This window comes from Pongo abelii, chromosome 5, assembly GCF_028885655.2.
Source record: "Pongo abelii isolate AG06213 chromosome 5, NHGRI_mPonAbe1-v2.0_pri, whole genome shotgun sequence".
Classification (NCBI taxonomy): Eukaryota; Metazoa; Chordata; class Mammalia; order Primates; family Hominidae; genus Pongo; species Pongo abelii.
In genome coordinates this window covers 148,927,276-148,949,884 of record NC_071990.2, presented here as the reverse complement: position 1 = coordinate 148,949,884, position 22,609 = coordinate 148,927,276, and the positions used below count along the sequence as shown (strand labels likewise).

Genomic DNA, 22,609 nt, shown 5'->3' with positions numbered 1-22,609 from the left:
CATATTTAATTTTCACTTCATTTTAGTTGATCCTTGAACAACATGGGTTTGAACTACACAAGTCCACTTATACACGGATTTTCCTCCACCTCTGCTACCCCTGAGATAGCAAGACCAAACCCTCCCTCTTTCTCTTTCTCTTCAGTGTACTCTATGGAAAAACAACCTTTGGGATGATCGACTTCCACTTAAGGAATAGTAAATACATTTTCTCTTCCTTATGATTTTCTTAATAACATTCTTTTCTCTAGCCTACTTTATTACATGAATACAGTATATAACACATCTAACATACAAAATATGTGTTAATCTACTGTTTATGTTACTGGTAAGGCTTTCAGTCAGCAGTAGGCTTTTAGAAGTTAAGTTTTTGGAGATCAGAAATTATATGCAGAGGAGCTGGTGTCCTTAACACCTGCATTGTTTAAAGGTCAAGTATAATTGAAAACAAAAACAATTTACTTTTATGCTAATAAATTTTCCTTTTTTCTTAAATATACAAACAAACAACTCCACACTCCTCAGAACCGAACCAGGTGCCTCCCGATGAATATCTGAATGTGCAATCCTTGGGGTCCTGGCTGCTTAGCCCTTGGCACTTTCTTTCTCATGGTACTGTGCCTTCCTTTGGTAATACAATCCATGACTGGTAGAGTGTGACAAGTGTGGGTCTTTTCCATTTTCTACCTTTAAAAAATGCATTTAGAAGTACTCTGATTCTATCTTCTAATTTACTGTATGATGGATTTTTTTTTCAGATTTGCCCAAATAAAAACCTTTAATCAACAAAAGTTTAGCTTTTTTCCCATTTTTATTCAATGCCATTTTAACTGCAATCCACATTCACTTAAGGAATTTTCACCAAAATGTATAACTGCCATCTGGCTCACACTTGATACCAGGCAAATTCCTTTACCCAGCTCTGTCTGTAATGACAGGTGCATTTAAAAAATTATACTAATAAAATGTATCTCATCTTCAGCTACCTTCCCTTGTTGCTAATCCCAAGCTTGTCTCAAGCCCTAGCCTTTTCCTTTTCCTCTTAGAACATCATTTCCAAATACTTCTTGGACTTTTTTCCAGTTATGTCTCACTATGCAAAACCAAAGCATATAATTTCCCCCAAACCAGTAAATTCTTCGAATGGCACTATTTATATTAATGACACTCCTGTTCTCATAGGGAGAAACACTTAAGATGAGCCACAGTTTGGGTTTCTCCTTTTCATTTGATCTATACATCTGATGGGATGCCAAGCCCTAAGGTATTTTATTGCACATTTTTGTTTCCTTCCTTCCATTGGTAATCTACTTCCATTACCCTAAGTTCGGGCTCTCATCACCATTTACTTAGACAATTCCCAGCTGATCTCCTCACCAGCAGCATCTCACTACTAACACAACGCAATGAAATTTTATAAGGCATAGTTATAATTCTGTGGCCTCAATCTAAAAAATCCTTAGTAGCTCCTCTTTATTTAATCATGCTTATAATGTTACTTAAGACTCTTCACAAAATATCTTTAATCTACCCTCCTGGCCTTATCTCCCAGTGCTACCCTATTTCAGTTCATTGTGGGAAATAAATAGAGCCACTCAATTTTCTCCAAACATAACCTGCACTTACCTACTTTTAGGCTTTTGCTTGAGGTATTCTGATTGGTGCCTTTCCATCCAGCCTTTTCTCCCACCTATCAAGATTCTGCTTATTTTCCACTTCAGTTACTGTCATCTTCCTGAAGTTTCTCCTGATTCCTAAAACCTATATAGTTTATCTCCCTCTTGAATACATACCTATAGCCATGTATCTCTCCCATGACACTTACAGTACATTTGTTCTGTGGTTATTTCTGACTTTTCTCATGCCTCACTCAAAAGTGACTGCAAGTATCTTGAAAGCAAGGACTGTGTCGTTTTGATATTCTTTGGAATTTCACACAGTGTCTTGCATGTGAAAGGAATTCAATAAACACTTGCTGAAGGCAGATTTATAGTTGAGAATGTCTAAACCAACGCTTCTGCTGTTCCATTAGGATTTATTAAAATTCCCAGTAGCTTCTACTACTTACATCTAATAACTCCCTAAATCACATGCTTTCAATGCTATTGTGAAAGAAAGGACTCTTCAAAATGTGAAAACTATAAAACATGTTAAATTCTAAGTTGTACTTTATTAAATAAAAAAGGTATAGCCAAATCCTAATTATACCTTACAAAAAGTTTTTTGCAATCAAATTTAGATTCATAGATTAAAAATATCCCCAATAAATATATGCAACATAACTTTGATTATAGGTAGCCTCTGAAAACAATGTTATTAGTTATGATTAATACTATGGATCGTTTTTTTAAACTGTAGTTTCTAAAAATGTCTTTCTTTTGCTTGAGATTGCATTTCCATAATTTACAAATTATGATACGGTAGAAAAGAACTACTTACTATAAATGAAACAACTTTCCATAATCAACACTTCAATACAGTTTGCAATGATATTAATTTCAAATATTTATTAACTCTTTATGGTTTCCAAAGTTATTTTAGCAAAATACATTTTTAAAATTTTACAATGATAAATACACTTAATTTGTTACTTGTAAAGCATACATATACAAGGCAAATGAACATTTTCAGTTGTGATGTAGTGATTGTAATAGAAAACAATGATATGAAAAAAGTAGATAATATAGGTTTCATTGTAAATTAACCTGTAGAAAAACTCTTACTGATAACTATTAAAATTACAACAGGTGATTCACAACAACCTATATTTTAAATGTTAACTCATAGGTCAAATCAGCAATGTTTGAATTTAATAGACTAATTTAACTATATAAAATTCACAACCTAAAATTGTATTTTTATTACATGATTTATCTATAAAAATTAGATTACCAAAGCAACTTCTAAAGCTAGATCAAAATGGAAAAACTGCCTGAATAAGAGTCAAGTTTGAAACTGATAGAAATAGGTTGCTTATTTTATTATCTGCCTAGACTTTTGAAAAAAAGTCAGAATTTTCAGCAATTCATGAATTACAACTTCCACTTACTCCTTTTAAGTTAAGCATTATGGGTCTCTGTGGGCTCATTTACACAAGTTTGGCAAAGTAAATACATGGAATAAAAGTTTAATTTTAGTAGCTCTAGTAATAAGAGCAGAAGTGAAAATAACTAACACTAAGCAAGGCCTACCATGTGCCAGGCACTAATACTTTACACTTATCATTTTATTGAATCTACATAACCACCTTGAAAAGCAGTATCATCACAATTTAACAAATAATTAAATAGAGGCTCAGAGAGATTAAGTGACTTGCCCAGAATGACCAAGCTAGTATATGGTAGAGTCAGAATTTGTGTCTGTCTCCAAGTCTAAAACTTTCTGTTAGGCAACTCCAGACAGCCATATCACCACTATCATACAGCTGGAACACTATGGTTATTATTGAGAATTAAAGTTCTAGTTTAGATGTCAGAAATGTGCTTGAATATGTGAATCTCTTTAGCTGATCTAAACTCAGACAAAATTTGTCATTAATGCCTCCATCCAGCTGTACCTGATACAATCATGCCATAAAATCACTGTTTTCATGCTACTGTCTGCATACTTACAACATGCTACTTGTATATATCACTTTCTCCTCCCCACAGAGAGCCTTATTCAACGAACTTTTATATTCCCAAATCAAAACATAATGCCAAGAGATGAATCTGTTCAGGTAAAAATCAGGGCAAGAAGCTAATTCATATCAAAGTATATAATGGTTCTGATGTTTGCCTCCTATGGCTGACATTTGAAATGTGACAATCAGAAGTGTAACAAAATCACCCATGGTTTCTGACTTCTGGGTTACAGAATCCAGGATGGTGAAGCTATAGTGAAAGTACAGTGCTGCACAATCTCCCCATAAGCAAAAATGAATTCTATGCACAGAAGCTTCTGGAGCTGCAAAACAGCTCATTGGCCTCAGTGCTTTACCAACATCTGGCAGTTTGAACCTATCAATATAGTTAGAGTTATTCCCCATTGCCTCCCTGACCAATGTAAAATAATTAGCAGCCAAGAATCTCCACCAAGTAACAGTTCAACAACAAAATGACTTGAGGGACATTACTTAGGCAACACAGGAATGTTACAGGTATACATTAGTCAAAGTTATAATGGGCTTAGTGCATACATGGGCATGCTAGGTAAACCATAACTGAATAATCTATGAAAGCATGGAGTATATACTTTAATTACTTACATGATTTGTAAATGTGAGTATGCTTTAAAAAATAATTAGCTATGGTATTTTTGTAATTTTAAGAGTACATTTACATGTGTTTACCCAGATTTTTAAGAAGCTAAAATACACAAAGCCACTTTAACTAGTAATATTTAATGCTATTGAAATCCTGGGCCTCTGAGAGTCTGATGAAAACTCTGGATTCTGCTATAGGGGAAAAATGCACACTGTATGCCTCACATATATTTGGTTTCAAATTATATCTGTTTTTTTGGTGGAGAAAACTATGACCTTCTCAAAATGTCTACTATCCTATATTCTATGATTAACTCTTGTTCCCTTATACTAGTGATATTATAGGGTTCTACTAAGTTGTTTTTCCTGTGAATGAAACTTTCTACAAATGACAGTGGAATATATTGTATACCTACTCACTCATAATCACATGCTTTCTATCAGCATAACTGAAGTAAGATAATGATTTGGAAATGCTAAAATTAGTATGTTTAAATGGACCAACACCTAAGTTTGTATGATGCATAAGAAACATAGTCAAGAAATCTAGAGAATAAACAGTGGTGAGGGGTGTGGACTAATGCAAGGGAGAAAACCTAGTTATCTCTAAGATAGAGGTGGGTGAAATCATCCTTACACAATCATACCTATTTAGTTAAAGGCAACAGAAATTTCTTAAATAAAAAATGAGTTTAAAAAGATACCATGTTTTATATGTATTACATGAAATCTTACTTTTATCTTTGTTGAAATGTCATTTGTCCCTATATGATATCAAGGTGCTATTTGTGGGTTAGATACAAAGCAAAATGAATGTGTGAATATATTCATCCTGCTTTCATAATAAATGAATTGCACAGAAAGTGCTGTGGAAGAAATATTTCCCAACTTATTACAATAAAGTTAGTAATGATTCTTGCTATGATTCACTGTAATATAGAAAAAAGTTAATCTATTTTAAATTTTAAATATTTCATTAGTATAAAAATAATTTTATAGAGTTCAAAATAGGTTTTCATATGGTTAAATGGGATATAACCACTTTTAATAAAAATTAATCTAAAATTGCACAAATTCAATCTTATGCTAAGTTGTTTAGACAAAGTATGAGAGGGCTAAGAAAATATATTCTTTTGGTTTGCTTGAATTTGTATTATAATTGTCATTTTAAATTTACAGATAGCATTCTAAAGACTATTCCAAAGAATGTTTAAACCTTAAGCATCTTAGTCATTTTAAATTTACTTTCCAATGACTATCTTACAGTAATTATAAATCTTCTGATTTCCTTGTCTTCTCATTATAGGGAGTTAAATTATTTTGAATATTTATTTTACTTACCTAAATCAGGCTTTAGGTCAGTAGGTAAGCTTAACTTCCTTGACATCTTTGCTGAAAAATAAAAGACATTTTTAAAATTCTGAAGAATATTTGATTCATACTAATATCAACTGATTTTCAAAATAGACGTGAATACTTTCATTACTAAATCTAGATGCTGAGATAAATAAAAGATGAGTAATATTAGGAGTGGAAAGTAAATCTTTTCAACTTTTTATTTTCTAATTTTTTGAGACAGGGTCTCACTCTGTCGCCCAGGCTGAGCGCAGTGGTGCGATCAAGGATCACTGCAGCCTCAATCATCTGGGCTCAAGTGATCCTCCCACCTCAGCCTCCCAAGTAGCTGGAACTACAGGCATGTAACCACTGTGCCTGGCTATTTTGGATGTTTGTAGAGATGGGGTCTCACTATGTTACCCAGGCTGGTCTCAAACTCCTGCCTTGGCCTCCCAAAGTGCTGGGATTACAGGCACGAGCCACCATGTCTGGCCAACTTTTTAAAAGTTTTTACTTACTTGATATAATAGCTTTTTGTACTTAAAATTTTTACTTTAAGGAAGCCTTTTAAATTCTAACTTTTAATTATTTCTTAGGCTCACAGGAAAGGGTTAGGCTTTTCTGAGTGAGAAAAAGTAACTTCTCAGAAGAAAAGTGTTGCAGATAAGGAGAATAGAGGCCTAAGACTAAGTTTGGGTATGTGATATAAAATCTTTCCAGCTCATCATCTTCATAGCTACTGGGTTCACTCTTTTTTTTTTTTCAATTGAGGCGAATTCTCACTCTGTTGCCAGGCTGAAATGCAGTGGTGTGATCTCGGCTCACTGCAGCCTCCGTCTCTCAGGGTCAAGGGATTCTCCCGCCTCAGCCTCTTGAGTAGTGGGGATTACACGTGCAAGTCACCACTGCCAGCTAATTTTTGTATTCTTAGTGGAGACGGGGTTTCACTCCTGACCTCAAGTGATCCACCCGCTTCGGCCTCCTGAAGTGCTGGGATTACAGGAGTGAGCCACCGTGCCTGGCTGAGTTCATTACTTTTTAAGTTAATTTCTAGCTTATAGGCCAAACTTTAATCAAATTTAAGTATCTGATTACATTATACAATATCTGACTCAACCACTCCTTGATATAAGTTAACTCTTCTATTTACATTTTAGTGAAAAACAAAGTAAGATCATGCATAATCTAAAACTATGGTATTTACATAAGATGCAAACCACAGGCATTTTTCTGTAATCTTGGAAAAAGAATGAATGTATAAACTTACTGGAATCCACTTTCCATCCTCAAAATCAGTTATTGTCTTAATCTAGAAAGTGATTTAAAGTTAGGGGTTGTTCAACTATATCTATTATGTTAGTGGTAGTGCATGCGTAAAAGAAAAGTGCTTCCTATGTGAAATTTTCAAAAAGCATTTGTTTGTTAATATAGGAATGAATATATTAGGTTAAATTTTGGACTGTTAGGAGATATTTAAAGCACAGACCCTGCTAGTCCATAAGGGCGCCATGTAAACAAAGAGAAATCCAGTCATAGTACATGACTTCCACATCTAAAAAAATGACAAATCCAGTGTTAGGAAAGAGGCATTAGGCAGACTGGGAAGGAATGGGGGTTGGAAGGGACATCAAATTTTCACTTCTCAGCTTCATTAACTTAATTAGTATCCTTTAGCAAACAAGAATGGGTTAAATTTATAAAACAGTCACCCCATTTTCACCGACATAAAAAATTTCAGTTAAAAAAGAAAATGCAACACAAAACTAAAATGGCCAAATTACATCTGTAGTTAGTTGATGTCATATACATGGTTGTTCTTGTGCTTGAAATCCAATACCCTTAAAATTAGAAAATATTGTATCTCTAAAACAGTCCTCCAAAAGGCAACATTAAACATTGAAAAATCCAGAGATTTTCATCAAATATCATAGGTGCAATATACCCAGACTGATAAGCAGTATCTATACAATGTGCATGGTATCAGACGTAGAAAATAAATTTGGCACAGTCTAAAGGTAACTCTTTTAGAATCATATGATATGGACACCGCCTCTCTAGATATCACTACTCTGATTTGATCATTTTAAATCCTTTGCTTCTCAAACTTGAATGTGCACACCAGTCACATGGAGATCTTGTTAAAATCCACACCCTGATTCTGTCCTCTGGGACTAGGGCTTAAGAGACATTTCCAAGGAGCTCCCAGGAGCTGCTGATGCTGCTGGTCTGTGGACCACACTTTTGAGTAGCAAGGTCCTTAGACACTAAGCAACTTCATGGTAGTAACCAAGACAAAACTATTAATCCCAGTACGTCTATATAATTAGGCCCACCAAAAACATTTTGTGAACAAGCCTCAATAAGCGTGGAAGAATAAGTATAGTGGTTAGGACTGGGTTTGGAATCAGCTCAAACCTAGGTTCAAATCCACTTTAACTAACTACTACATGTGTAACCTTAGTAATCACTTTGCCTCTCTAAACTTCAAGTTTCATCATTTGTAATATGAGGATAGATAGTTGTGAGGATTTTGTAAGATGACATAAGCAAAGAACTGAGCATAATACCTGGCACATAGTATGATTTAATAAATGTTATTATTTATTGTTAATAATAAGGTGAGATATAAACTTTTTATAAAATGTAAAACACTATACAGATGAGCTATTACTATACTTGCAAAGAACCTAATGTTCCTTCATTCTAATTCTATGGCAAAATTCTAAGTAACTAAAACAAAACCATAAAAAAAAATTAGGACAAAAGTATAGAATGCAATGCACCACTATAATAAGCTCAACCTTTTAAGTTCATTTCAAAAACTAAACTCAATATATATGGCTAAACAAAGAAGAGTAATAACTTCAGTGATTTATAAGATAAAAGTAACAAATTCATCTCTGAATACATTAAATGTTAAATACATATTTTAATCAATTAGGAATGTTTATTTAACATATTTATGCTTTCATTCACCATCTATACATACACTGCTGCCAAAAAATATAACAGCAGAAAATTTCCTTCTGAATTTTCTAGGTGCATGCTTTTGCTCTTCCTTAGGATTTCTACTAAAAAAATTTTATATAACCTCAAGTATTCTTAAAAATTTAAGTTAACCTCTCCCACAGAATAAAAGTTTTTTTTCTAGTACTATTTTAAATTTATTATGTAAAAAATACTAAATATAACTAAACAGCTTTCCAAATAATTCTCAGTCTAGTTTCAACATTTTTATTGAGAGGTTAAAATCACAAAATGACTGGGAAGATTTTTGAATAGAGTAATTTTACCATAAATGTCATATAAATTTTAATATAGTCAATTTATTATTTTCTCCTGAAACACTTTGCAAGTGGATATCCACAACCTGGACACCAACTTTGACAGATATTTCAGCCATATTGCTATTATATTTGGATAAAATTTTAAGCAATCTCCTTGAATGCAGAACTTGAAATGACAACATTAGAAGATTAACTTTTGTTATTTGTGTTAATTCTAGCTATCAAGTAATATTTAAAAATACAGAGTTAAGGCCTTCCATGAGTAGAGAAAAACCTGTTATATGTGGAGGTGTGAATATTCATTTATTAAATATCTACTGGGCATATGCCTGTAATGTGCCAGAGGGCAGGGACATACTTCTGGCCTCCCAGGAGCTCACCTTAGATGAAACAATTCCAAAATGTAGTATGTACTACTCACAGAGGTAGGCACAAGGTGTCAACTGGAGTACATGGGATTTATACCCTATCTCAGTCTGGAACACTCATCTAAGACCATGGGATGTGGAGACAAAACCAGCAAGAGACTTTGTACATTTTTTCACGAAACAAGATGTTTCCCAAACATTTCTTTTTTGGTTAACAGTATATATTTTTTTGATGTAAAACTTACATACAAATGCAGAAATTTTAAAGGTATATTCACTGAGTTTTGACAATATATACATCTCTGTAACTCAAAACTGTTAGAACAAGCAAGATAAAGAACATTACCATTCACCCCAAAAAGGACATGCATGCTTCTTCCTAATCAATCCCTGTCCCATTTCCGGGAATAACCACGGCTCTAATGCTTTTTAAGCACAGATCAGTTTTGCCTGTTCTACAACAACATACTGATGAAATCACAGTATCAACTCTTGTGTAAGGTGTCTTAAACTCAGGATAATGTTTTTTAGCTTCTTCCTGAAAATATTTTAAAGCTTGTATTTTTTTTTTAAATGCACAGAATGAATGTAAATACATATCCTCTTAATTAACAGATTCAGAGGGCCACATCAGATTATATTCTCTTACTGTATCTTATGTTATACATGCTTTTTTATCTTTGAGTTATTTTGAATTATGTGTTTTCATAGTAAATTTGGACAATAAAGAATAAACAGAAAAAAGGTCACTATTAATGCCCATAGTCAGAAGCAACATTTTTGCATATTTCCTACCACTTTCAAAAATCCACTTTTCTTTACATAGTTGAGATCAACTATATAAAGAAATCTGTATCCTGTCGCTTTTCACTATTAAAACAAGCATTTCTTAATGTCATTAACTGTCAGTATATTTTAATGGTTGCATATTTATATGAACACTTACGAATCAGTTAGGCATTTTCCAATTTTTCAGTATATACAGGAATAAAAATGTTGTACATAAATCTTTACATATATTTTGGATTTCCTTAGGATAGAGTTTTATAAGAGGAAATTAATGCCAGTACTACTCCCCCAACTCCCAAGGAGCTCTGAAGTATGCCTTTAGTATTTTTTCAAAAGTATATTAAGCATAATACTACAAAAACTGTTTAGATGAAAACAAAGAAAAACATACATAACTTTGGTAAAATGTCAAAGTTTTGCTCACAACTATATCCCCTAAAAACTTAAGAAGTTGGTTGATTTTGCTACTGTATTGAGTGCAGCTGAGCAATCTGAATGTTAACTAGTTATCGCCTATCTACCTCTGAATCTTGTCTATTTTGCATGCATGCCTTTCACAGGGTGGGAGCAGGGAGTAGGAGTAAAGAGGTGAGGGAGAGGGAGGAAGGGAGGGAAAGGATTTAAATCCTAGGTTGTCTGTAATGGGTTTCTTTCCCTTGCATGAAGAGGCATCTATCTAAATGCTTCCAAGTGGCAGGCAGGAGAACTGTGCAGTATCTACCAAGGCTTTGTCTTGAGTGGCAATGTTGACTTGGGTTGTGATCACGTATCCTTACCTAATTCCTGCTGAAACTGAATGTCCATGTTTTTCTTTGATTTCATAGGTACTTTAGTGTAAAGCTGGGAAAACCTCAGAGAGCAATTGTTAACCAGACATAATGCCATTATTAACATTTAAACTAAAATTTTAAACTGTTTTTGTAAAAATAATTCATTCTTATTATAAAGAATTCAAATAATACAGAAAAGTACACATTAAAAACAATCACCCAACATCCTAACCAGAAATAATCATTAAATTAATTGAACATCCATCTGATATCTTTCTTTGTAAACAGATAGCCACTAATAAATATTTGCAGAAAGTTGTGATACTATATGCTTAAATACAATAAACATTTGCTTTTCCTTACATCTAACTAAAGTGAAACTAAAGGAACTACTATATTTCAAACTTTTTTTTATTACAAGATACATCTTTTCTTAAAAGCTCCAAGGATAGCAAAATATGTTGTGAAAAACATTCAGAGGCTGAAATATTTCTATAAGTATTAGACAGTAAATATTGGCTCTCAGCTATGAAAGATCAGGAAAGTAGCCCTCTTTTCCTTTTATGATCAAACATTCCTTCTTCTTGATTTTTATTATATTATTTTCACATTTATAAGTTTTAAAACATATTGTATATTATAATCACAATTTGCACAAAGGTTTAGTGTAGCTTTTAAGTTTAAATGGATTTAAAGATCAACATCAGTCTTCCTACCATGGCTTTCCATCTCTTGGGTTATTTTGCTGTAGTACTTAATTGTGGAACTTTCATCATGAGGTAGTTTTTAAAAACGACTGCTGTATTCCTTGGCTTCTTTCATGGTTAGAAATATCTGCCTATTGTCTTCATACTTGAAAACTGTTCACCTTCATCCTTGAAAACTCTTTACCTCTATTATTTATTATTTCATTAATACCTACTTTTTGCTATTTTATTCCTTCTATTAACTTGGCGTTTAATTTGCCCTTCTTTTTCTAACTTAAGACAAAGACTTGAGATCATTGGTTTAAAACAGTTCCAATGCAAGCATTTAAAATATACAGTTCTCAGGACCTAGCTTGAATGTCCAGAGATTTCTAGGACTTCTTGGAGCAGTTCCTCCTCTCTAGCAAATATTCCAGTCATGCCAGCAACCCACAATTCCACTCTCTGCCTCCTTAGCTTCTGATACTGCAGCTCCACTTGTGCTGCAACAGGAACGTGCTCTGTCGCAGAAAGCTGAGCAGAAAGGTGGGAGAAACGTGGGGCTCACCTCATGTATCTCCATTTTCTCAAGGATGACAGTCCTGGAAAGCCTGTTGTTCAATGCCTGGAAATACTAAGCTTGTATCTTTTGACCAATTTATAGTTGTTTTTATTGGGCGGTTAAATCCCAAACCTAAGGCCTAAAGTTGAACTTCTGGCTAAAAGTGTTTTTTTTTTTTTTTTTTTTTTTTTGGAGGAGACTCACACTGTCACCCACACTGGAGTGAAGTGGCGCAATCTCGGCTCACTGCAACCTGCGCCTCCCGGGTTCAAGCAATTCTCCTGCCTCAGCCTCCTCAGTAGCTGGGATTACAGGTGCCCGCCACCATGCCTGGCTAATGTTTTTGTACTTTTATTAGGGATGGGGTTTACCATGTTGGCCAGGCTGGTCTTGAACTCTTGACCTCAAGTGATCCACCCACCTCGGCCTCCCAAAGTGCTAGGGTTACAGGCATGAGCCACTGCACCTGGCCGTGTATCTTTCAATTTTTGTGACTTCTGGGGAATATACTCGCTTCAGGTCTGTTTAGTCAACCTCCTTGATGGCAAGACCACCACAAGAAGCAGACCCATCTCTGGAGAACCTCTAGTCAGTCGGTCCTCCTGGCTTGTACCCTGTACACTGGTATAACTTTGTGATGATGAGGTTGTAGACTTTGTCCAACAATTTTATGATGTTCATATTTCTAATTCCCAAGAGTCCCAGAATCACTTACGAAACTCATTTACCCAGCTAGCTCGTTTCACTGTACTTATCAAGAAACTTCTGTTCATGTCTTGAAGTTACTCATCTTCTATTGTGACCTTCAAACTGAAAGCATGCAATCTGGATGAGTTATTCAAAGACACACTGTTTCTGTTTTCTTCTTCCACTGTGTATTCTTCAACCCTTGCCTCTGACAGAAGGTTTCTTCAGTCTGAGGAAAACTAGTCTCAGAGAGCGTAGGCAGGTTGTTAAGGTGGGTCACTGCTTTCTTCTTATAAACCTGAATAAGGACATCAAACTGTCTGGTTGTATAAACAGTAAAGAGCTGCATTTGTTTAGTAGGAATAATGAAGTTATACCTGATCACAATAATTATGTCTGCAACGCAAATTTCAATACCAAGAAAAGATGTATGATGTCCAAGAGAAGCAAATTAAACAGATGTTGTGTAATTTCCCTTTAATTTTTCTACCCACTGTGTCCACATCTTTTTTCTAAACAAGCGTTCTTGAAAGAAAAACAGAACTATAACTTCACTTTTTAGAATCTGAAATTTATAGTAAAAAATAACGTAAAGGTAAAAGGTAAAAAGAATTATGATTGATGAAGCTGTCATAAAAGCAAGTTGATTTTTGTTTATACTGAGAGTTTCAACAATTAGGATAAAATGACAATATTACTTTTGTCACCACAGGCAGAGATCCAACACTACTCTCTTGAAAGGGATAATGTTGGAATGTACTTGTGTTATATAAAACAACTGAGATAGTAAAGGAATTAAAACTCAGTTTGCAGGATATAGCAAGGAATCCAAGAAGAAAAGTGGAACCAAGAAGTAGAAACTCTCTTGTCACGTATCATACGTATTTTAGTAGCCATTAGAACTAATAATACCAATGTCTATCTCCCATGCTAAAACATCCCAGGAGTTCAGAAACAGAATTTATCCTGTAAACACTCTATATATGTCTGTTTCCAGCATTTAATGTGTGTTTAATAAACACAATGAATAAATAATTGCAATGAATAAATGAACTAAAACTGTCACTGGAATTTTACTTCTATAGAATGATGAATTTCTTCACAAATGAAAAGAAATAAAGTGAAAAAGAGGGCAAATTACAGACCTGTTAATCAAAAAGACGACTTCTGGAAATACCCATAGAATCTATATCTATTACCGGAAATAGAGGTAAATCTTTAAAGATATCAGTACTTGTCTAGTAAAGACTTGACTATACCAAGTTCTTTTCATTCTTGAACTCCCAGAGCTTTTGTCTTCAATTCATCTGCTTTCCAAACATTCATAAAACTAAATGTCTAAATAACATCATAATTAAACTCTTTGCAACATCTCAAAGAGAATTCTGTACAGAATACAAGGTATTACATAAACCTAACACAGTAAGTGTTATGGAATGAATTGTATTCTTGCAAAATTCATATACAGAGGCCCTAAGCCCCAGTTCCTCTACTATATTTGGAGACAGGGCCTTTAAAGAAGTGATTAAGTTAAAATGATGTCCTTAGGCTGGGCCCTAATCCAATTTGATTGGTTCTTATAAGAAGAAGAAATGTGGATACACAGATACCAGGGTTGTACTCTGCACAGAAACCCATGTGGGGATACAATGAGAATGCAGCTGTCTGCAAGCCAAGGAGTGGCATCAGAAGAAATCAAACCCACTGACACCTTGATCTTGGACTTCTAACCTCCCGAATTGTTTAAGCCTCCCAGTCTGTGGTATTTTGTGGTGGCTGTCCTAACAAACTAATAAAATAAGTAATGACAGAATATAAATTGCCACATTTATAGTTTTGTTCAAATAATAGTTGACAAAGGTTTATTTCAGTAATGTAACTAACTCAGACTAATTTTCTTTATGCTAGGAAGCAAACTACAATTTATTTCTAGAAAGGTCATTGCATATCCTTTTAATGTAAAAAAAGTTCAATAGAGGGATCAGTACACATACAATAAGTACAGGAATATGAAACACAGACTTTCCAGCATATTTTATTAAGAAATTTGACAGAAAATACATTCAAAAGTAAAATTTAAATTTAAATATACAATATGCCAATACTTTCCAATTTTTATTCATTCTAAAAAAGATTTTGCTAGTACTCAGACTCATATAATAATTTTGAAGTATCTGCCTATAAAATTTAGTTCTTGACCAATTAAGGGCAAGAAATAATTTTCTTTCAAAATAGAAAATATTAAAATCACCTGTAAAAATGGTATCACTGTACACTACTAATCATCCCTTTCAAACTGAGTGTCTCTTCTTTCAATAGCCATCTTGTGGATTGAATATAAAAGCTAAATTCTACAAATTCAATAGCCACGTTTCAGGTTGAATACTGGGGAATGTAAAGTAGAAATACCAGCACTATTTTGAGTTTTACAATGAATAAAATAATCTGATAACTTGAAATACGACTTAATATACACTTTTTCATTCATATGGCAACAAATCTAAATGAACCTTTGTGAATTTATTTTTTAACTTCTAGATACAAAAGAATCGAGAAGACACACAAGAAAAAGCAATCACATAAGAAAGAAAAAGCAGATAGTTGAGTATGAAGTGTGAAACATGCCATACATAGTAAAACAAGACTCAAGAAGCCTGGATTCCAGTCCTAAGTCACTACCATGGGGCATTACTTTGGATGTGTCACTTAACTGCTCTGACATTCAATTTCTTTTCTTGAAAAATAAAGGTGTTAGAACTGCTTTAAAATTGTGTGAGTTAATGAGTTAGTGATGTAGAATAAAACAACAAAGAGAGGATTTTAGTTATCTTGGAACACTTTAAAAAAGGAATCACTGAGATTCATGTGTAAGAGAATAAAAACAGCACTTGAACATTATTGTCATTTAAACTGAATTAAAAAATTATTCCAGTTTTTGCTAAGTAAGTTAACTCTTACCTAAATAATTATGCTAACTCAGAATTGGAGAGATAAAAGTAACCTTGGAAATATAATTTTCCCTTTATTAATAAATACTACATAAAAAAAATACCTGGTATAGTGTCTAGAATTTAGGAGGTGTCCAATAAATAAAGCTATTATTTCTACTTGTTTTTGGCAAAGCACTCATTTAAGTAACCATAATTTTGAGTCATTATTTTTTATCCTTAGTATTATTTTCCCCTCATAACTTCGTGTAACCAGAAGGAATTTGGTAATCATTCCTTCCATAAGAAAATTAGTAATAAAACTGGATATAGGCCAGGTCACAGACTATGGGTTCCAGCTAGAAATCTACTTTTAGCATGAAACAAAACCATAATGAAATAGAATAATCTTTAGAAAAGGTTAATCATGTAGTTTCAAATTTATCAAACAATGCTAGCATGTAGGCTGTATTTTATTCATAAGGATATCATGAAAAATTTGATTAACACATTGTTAACAAAGATATGCATTGTAGGACTATTTTATACAAATTAAAAATAACAAAAAGCTTTGTGAAACTCTATACTTTCAAATTTTTGTAAAACAAATAATGAGTAAATAAAAAAATTGATAACCTATCTTATTTACTAAGTGATTTATAGCAGTAAAGAAAAACTATGGATTTTGAAAATGTTGGCAATCAAGATTTTACTAATAAAAATTTACAAGGTATACACAGGCAAAACAAATTACCATATGCATACACACTACATGCATGAAGCTTTCTTTGTGGATGCTGCAATTACATTATATTCTGTTATGTTTTTGCTGTCAAACTCACAAGACTAAAGCTATTTTTTTATAGGCTGCTCTTCTTATGCAAGATCAAGGTCATTGTCAGGATCATTCATCTGATTTAGTTTTCAATCAGAAAATAAACTATGAAGCTAGGCTTTGGGTAGATGGGCTAGGGTACTCCGGAGTTTGCTCTAGTTATCCTTCCTTTGAGTCTAGTCTTTGAGGAAGGTAGACTTCCAGACACTATATTATACTTGAGTGATGGGTACCAAGATGGCATCCATGATCTGGCTCTAACACAGAACTTAATCTTTTTTTTCCAGATTATTGTGTAGATAGAACAGGGCCATAACCAAATTATCTGGTTATTAATCACACCATGAATTTGCTTTTGAATCCTTTAGTTTTCTGTAAATTGTATTAAGAGATAACATAGCACAGTGTTTAAGAGGACAGACCATGGAGTGGGGCTACCTGGGTGTAAATCCTGCTCTCATTTATTAGCTGTATACCAACAAATATATTACTTATATTCAGTTTCCTTATCTGTAAAACAGGGAAACGGTAGTAACTAACCCACTGGGATTATTGTGTGGATTGAGAAAAATTATTTATAAAAAGCTGGCACATGCCAGAAAAATTGTAAGATAAAGGCTAAATACATTCAAAAAGCTTATCATTATAGTCTCAGCTATCTCAGCTGTACTGTCAGGCAGTTAAAAAAAAAAAAGGTAGGGTGGTTGATTTCCCATGCTTGGGTTAACCATTAAATTGTGACTGCCATCCTGTGCCACCCACCCACAGCACACCCACACACACCCACACACACAGACTGACACCAGCAGCAGTTACTCTCAAAGAACAGGTAAAACTCAGGGGCAAACTTTCAGGGCCAAGCTATTTACTCACCTTCCACACAAGGTGGCTCTTTTACTAGTGCAACCCTGGAGGTACTAATTCTTACGTTTCCCGGCCACTGTATAACTACCTATAAGTTGAAGCTATAAATGCTTGTATATTGAGGAAGAAGAGGTGGTAAGTTCATGAGTTTCAGGATACTTCATAGCAGGTACCAGATCGGATGATAAGGTGAGTTCAGAATGCTCAAGAAGTCCTAATACTTTTGACACCATAGCTTCACGTACAAAATACCAGTCTTGACAGAGAGGTCCTCAGAAGATCTGTGAGTTTTTTTCCAATGTTTCATTGACATTTTATGTTTTTCAATAGCATATTTTATGCTAATTGTTATAACAAAACTAAATACTAATGTAGGGAGATAAACTAATGTGCTAGTTTTTCAAATGCAAAAAAAACTTTACGGTCTAAAATGGGGCAGTCTCCCTTTGAAAGAAGAAAAAAATTGTGACACTAACTTTCCTTCTATATACCCAAATCTTGTGATTAAAAAAAACACACTGAAAGGTTCCAAACAAAGCCAAAGGATATAACAATGCTTCCCGAGGTTTAAAAATAATTATGCATAACTGTACTACCAAAATTTTGAAAAGCTGAATGAAGTTAACATAACATGCTTTCCCCAAAATATATAACTACAGAAACTGGCATGACAAAAAGTAAAACTCACCAATAAGATAAAAATAAAGCAAGAATGTCATCAAAGAACTATCCTTCCAATACCATTATCAACACTGATAAATTTTCTAATGTAGTCTTTCAAATAGTCAAGCTCAAGTATTCCATATTCTATTTAAAACACAGAAAAAATGGGAAGGTAGTCAGTACATTTAATAAATAGAACCCCAGCACAAAATATAAGACAGAAAAATTGTTTTTAAAAATTTAATTATGTACAAAGTCCATTTCATACAAGGTAAAATCCCTAGGTAATTTAATTCTTAAAGTTGTTTAGTAAAATGTAAGTAGGAAAATCTTTTCTTTTTGCATAATATGACAACAAAAGAACCTCTAACGTACTATTAAGATAGAATACACAACAAATGAAATTGGTTAAAGACTATTGTGCCATAGTGCTAGTACATAATTACAGTGATTTAACTATTACCAAAAGAGTCACTAAAACCCCACAAATACAAAGATAAATAATTGATTCTCCATAAATGAAGAGCCCTTTGCCCAAGAATAAACCACCTTATTTAAAAAATGACAAGCGGCTAACAGTCAGCCACCGTTAATATGACTAAACAGGGTTCAATTTACAAAATACAGACAACATGGATGTTACTTCTAAGAATTTTTGAAAATTTAAGCATATCTAAAACATCATCAGTTGAGAAAAAGTAAAACTATTCCATCTGCCTAGAAATTCCTCTAATTTGACTGAATTCAAAGAATATGTGATAGAGGTTTTGGGAGGAAATAATACAATAACTGTATGATAAAAATTTGGAATTTAAATCAAAGATCAAATTTATCCTCTTTTTCTAAAAGTGTTTTTCAAGACTTTAAAAATCTTTGGAGAATATCTGAATTTTCGTGACCTTAAAACCCTAATTTGATTATGTCCTCAAAGTTTGATTATATATTTTGTTCCCTAATTTTAAACTTTGAGAACTTTGGACTGAGTAATTCATCTCAACATATATTCACAAAAACAATCACAAGAAGCAATGCATTTTTTACTTGCGGTGAGAGAGTGGGGGAAGTCCTAGAAAATTCCTATTTAACTTTGCCAAAGGCGGTACAGATTATAGACTTTTTAAAAGAGTCAATCGTTTAGAAAACCATTTCCTTGAAATACGGGGTGTTGAAAATATGAGAGTGACGGAATAAAGGTAGAAAAAACACAAATAAAACTATAAAGAAACCATTGCTTCAAAACTTCGGAGTATAAAATTGTGTTACTTACGGCATAAATTGAACCCTGCTTTATTTTAAAGTAAAGCAAAAATAAAATTAACAGAGAAATTCACACTGTAAGTCAGAGAAAGAACTGCAACCCAATTGAACTGATTTTTAATAATTATTGCCCCAATGAGTTTAGAAGAGACACAGCCCAAGAGATTATTTTTTAGCATAGGAACAACAAATTTACACAAAAATGCAATGCACTGGATAATTTTCTGGTGTTGGGTTAGCACTGCATATAGCAAGGATTAGAAACAAAATAGAAATTTCTATTTCCTACCTATATCATTGGCTACCATCTTGGAAAATTTTCTGCTTTTGGTCTTCACTGAAAATAATATTTTGATATAAAATGTCAAAATCTAGTCAAAGAAAACTAAATAAATTAAACATAAAAGAAAATACTTTAAAATCAAGATACTATACCCTTTTCTATAAAATTATTCATTTTTTGTTCATCATCTGAATTGTGTGGTGATGAAGAACCTACACAAATGAAGACAATGGAAGGAACAGGTACATGGTCAGTCATAAATACTGAGTTGTAACAAGAAAAATGTACAAACAAAAAATCTGGTAACTTTCAAAACAAGTTATCATGTTAGTGACCACAAGAAGAGGCCATGTATATAGTAAATAACAGTTCTTATACTATTACAGTATAGTAATAAGTAGTGCAGTATCTTTCATGGTAGACCCTGGTATATATAAATATTAACTCTACAACAATTTGGCAAAATCTTGGTATATTAGATGTTAGAAAATATATTAAAAAACTATAAATAGTGTTTAACTGTTTCTTCAAAAAAAATCTGGAATTCTTGATAGTATTAACTGAATTAAGGTTTCTCCAGCAGAACCAAGATCTTGCACTATAAATTTGCTGGTAAAACTTGTTATTTTAGAGTTAGACTGACAGTTTAAAACTGTATATTCATTCTATTACATATCATAGAAATCTTTAAAATGTACAAGAAGGGATCTTTAAAATAGTGAAGATAATACTTATATTTGTAGATATGTTCAAATGTCTACTTAAATTTATGGAGGTAAGAAATATTTAATTTTATTTTGGCTGTGACTCTCAATATTATCATATAATCTTACCTAATATTTCTTTAAGATTTTTTGGGTAATTTTTTCCTTAAAAATTTCTAATTTCTCATAGTATTTCTTTAATTTATAACATATCTTTTATTATAAATGTGATCTCAAGTAGTATTTTGTTTGATCACTTTTGGACATCTATTCTTTAAAGGCACATCTCAATACCTCATCCATTTAATTTTTCACAGTCTCCCCAGCTATAAATCACTTCTCCTCCTTTGAGTTCCCTTAATGTTTTATCTATATATGTATTTCTCATATGATGCTAACCACTTAATACCTTATTATTTTAGACTTATGCACATATGACCTTCCTCACTGGAATGAACTTCCAAAAGGCAGGGCCCACATTTGATTCCTTTTTGTATCCCTTTTGTGATTAGTGGAGTGTGTTACATGTAGAATTCTCTAAGTATTTGCTGAATTCATAAAGCTTTTCTGCCAGTGGCAAATACCTAGAATGTAACTGGAAGTAGATAAAAAGGTTTTTCTTTCTCTGCTTTAAAAATATCCAAGTAAAACCACTGAATCTTAATGAATCAGGTCAAAATTTGACACCACATATAACACTCTCCAATAAAATTGTATTTCCTTCCCTTGGTCAAGTGGTGAATGTCCTTGACAGCTTTTCTCTGACCGAGTAAAACCTGCCAGCATTGGCAGAACCATTACTTTTATAGTGGTCTTAGAAGGTTACTTTTTAAAGTCCATGTTATTTCTGTTAAACATCATTTACAGATCCTCATAAATCCCACTTCAGAAAACATCACACAGGTAACACTGAGCTCAGTAACATTTCCAGGAACAGAAATAGGTATAGTTGTTTTTAATATAAATATAATTCTGAATTTAATTCTAAATAATGGTTATATGTTATATATATTTTAAAATATCACTATCTCTACAAAATAGCCACATGAATGTACAAAAATGTATTATTGATACTAATTTTGATATATTTCATATCAAAGCAATAGCAGGATAACATATCTATACATAATAAAATTAGAAAAATATTTGATATTTTCAAATACAAGAAGGCAACATAGGCTGTAATGTAAACAAAACAAGGAGGTTTATTTTTCTTCTAGCTAAAAATACTTACTATTGATTGTTATAACTTCTGTGACAGCTCATGCAAAAGCTCCAAAATAGTTTTCTGCTTATCCTATTTGAATATATTTACTAAATTTCTACAATAAAACACAGATAATATGTACAGCTTATTGTTTTTTCATGATTTCATCTAAATCATGAATGCACTTGAAGGCACCATTTACATCATGGTATGTATGGCTCTGGGTTTTCTTCAGCTTGAAATAATCTAACAGTTTAAAAATTTATTTTAACGTGTGTGTGTGTGTGTGTGTGTATATTTGCACGCAGTACTAAAAAAATTCCAATATTACTAAAGTGTTCAGTAAAGCAACATGAGTTCTTTGACGTAAAGATCAAATGAAAGTCTTTCCCTTCATTTGTTCAGGATGCATATGTTCAGTAGGCAGAATTAACTTTCTCTATTAGGGAGACCACTGGTTTACGTAAAAATAAATGAAAAGGGCAAACTATATGCATTACATGGATTTTTCTCATGATGATTTCTGAAGATAGCTTTGATTTTAATTAACTAAACAGCTGAGATCACAAATCTTGATTATGAGATTTAAAAGGTTTTCAAAAAAGTTTCCCTTCATATATGAATTATTTTAAATGAACTTACTGGTTTTGATAAAGGCATATGCCTACTTTATATTTCTATATTGGTCTTCCACTTAATATTTACGAGACTCATTTTAACTCCCAATCCACTTTACACATTTCTTCTTTTCCCATAAATACCAACTTATTTTATATTAGCTATATCGGTTTTAATAATCTATAATGCATCACTTAACTATTTTAACCTTTTTATATCACTCTCATTGTGGAAACTATTTGAGGCTTGTAATTTAATTACTAATTTGTATGTTTTGTAAAACATGATCCCCTTGTGGCTTTTTTGATTCACTTCAAATTCATCCCATCTGTTATTCTTTTTTGACCATCGCAAAGCAGTAGAATTTGCATGTGTTGGCCAGAGGGGTAATAATAAATTATTTCTTCATTTTCCTATTAGAATGTTAACAGGAACGAAGGTTTAAAAAGTTACAAATATACAGAGTAAGACAATTAACCCATAATAGATGGCAAAAATTACTATTAAAATTTCTACATGGA

At 32.8% G+C, this 22,609-nt stretch overlaps 1 protein-coding gene across 3 annotated transcripts in view; it reads right to left on the bottom strand.

The window, feature by feature from the left end:
- Window positions 1-22,609, bottom strand: part of STXBP5 (syntaxin binding protein 5) — a 184,983-nt gene that overhangs the window by 27,120 nt on the left and 135,254 nt on the right. The window contains exons 20-22 of one of the 3 annotated variants that reach the window (XM_024248132.3): window positions 19,712-19,771; window positions 19,566-19,613; window positions 5,585-5,635 (exon numbers count right to left, since the gene is read on the bottom strand). In XM_024248132.3, the coding sequence (XP_024103900.2) occupies window positions 5,585-5,635; window positions 19,566-19,613; window positions 19,712-19,771 (159 nt within the window). The remainder of the gene's footprint in view (window positions 1-5,584; window positions 5,636-19,565; window positions 19,614-19,711; window positions 19,772-22,609) is intronic. The other 2 variants (XM_054558276.2, XM_024248133.3) reach the window with 2 other exon arrangements.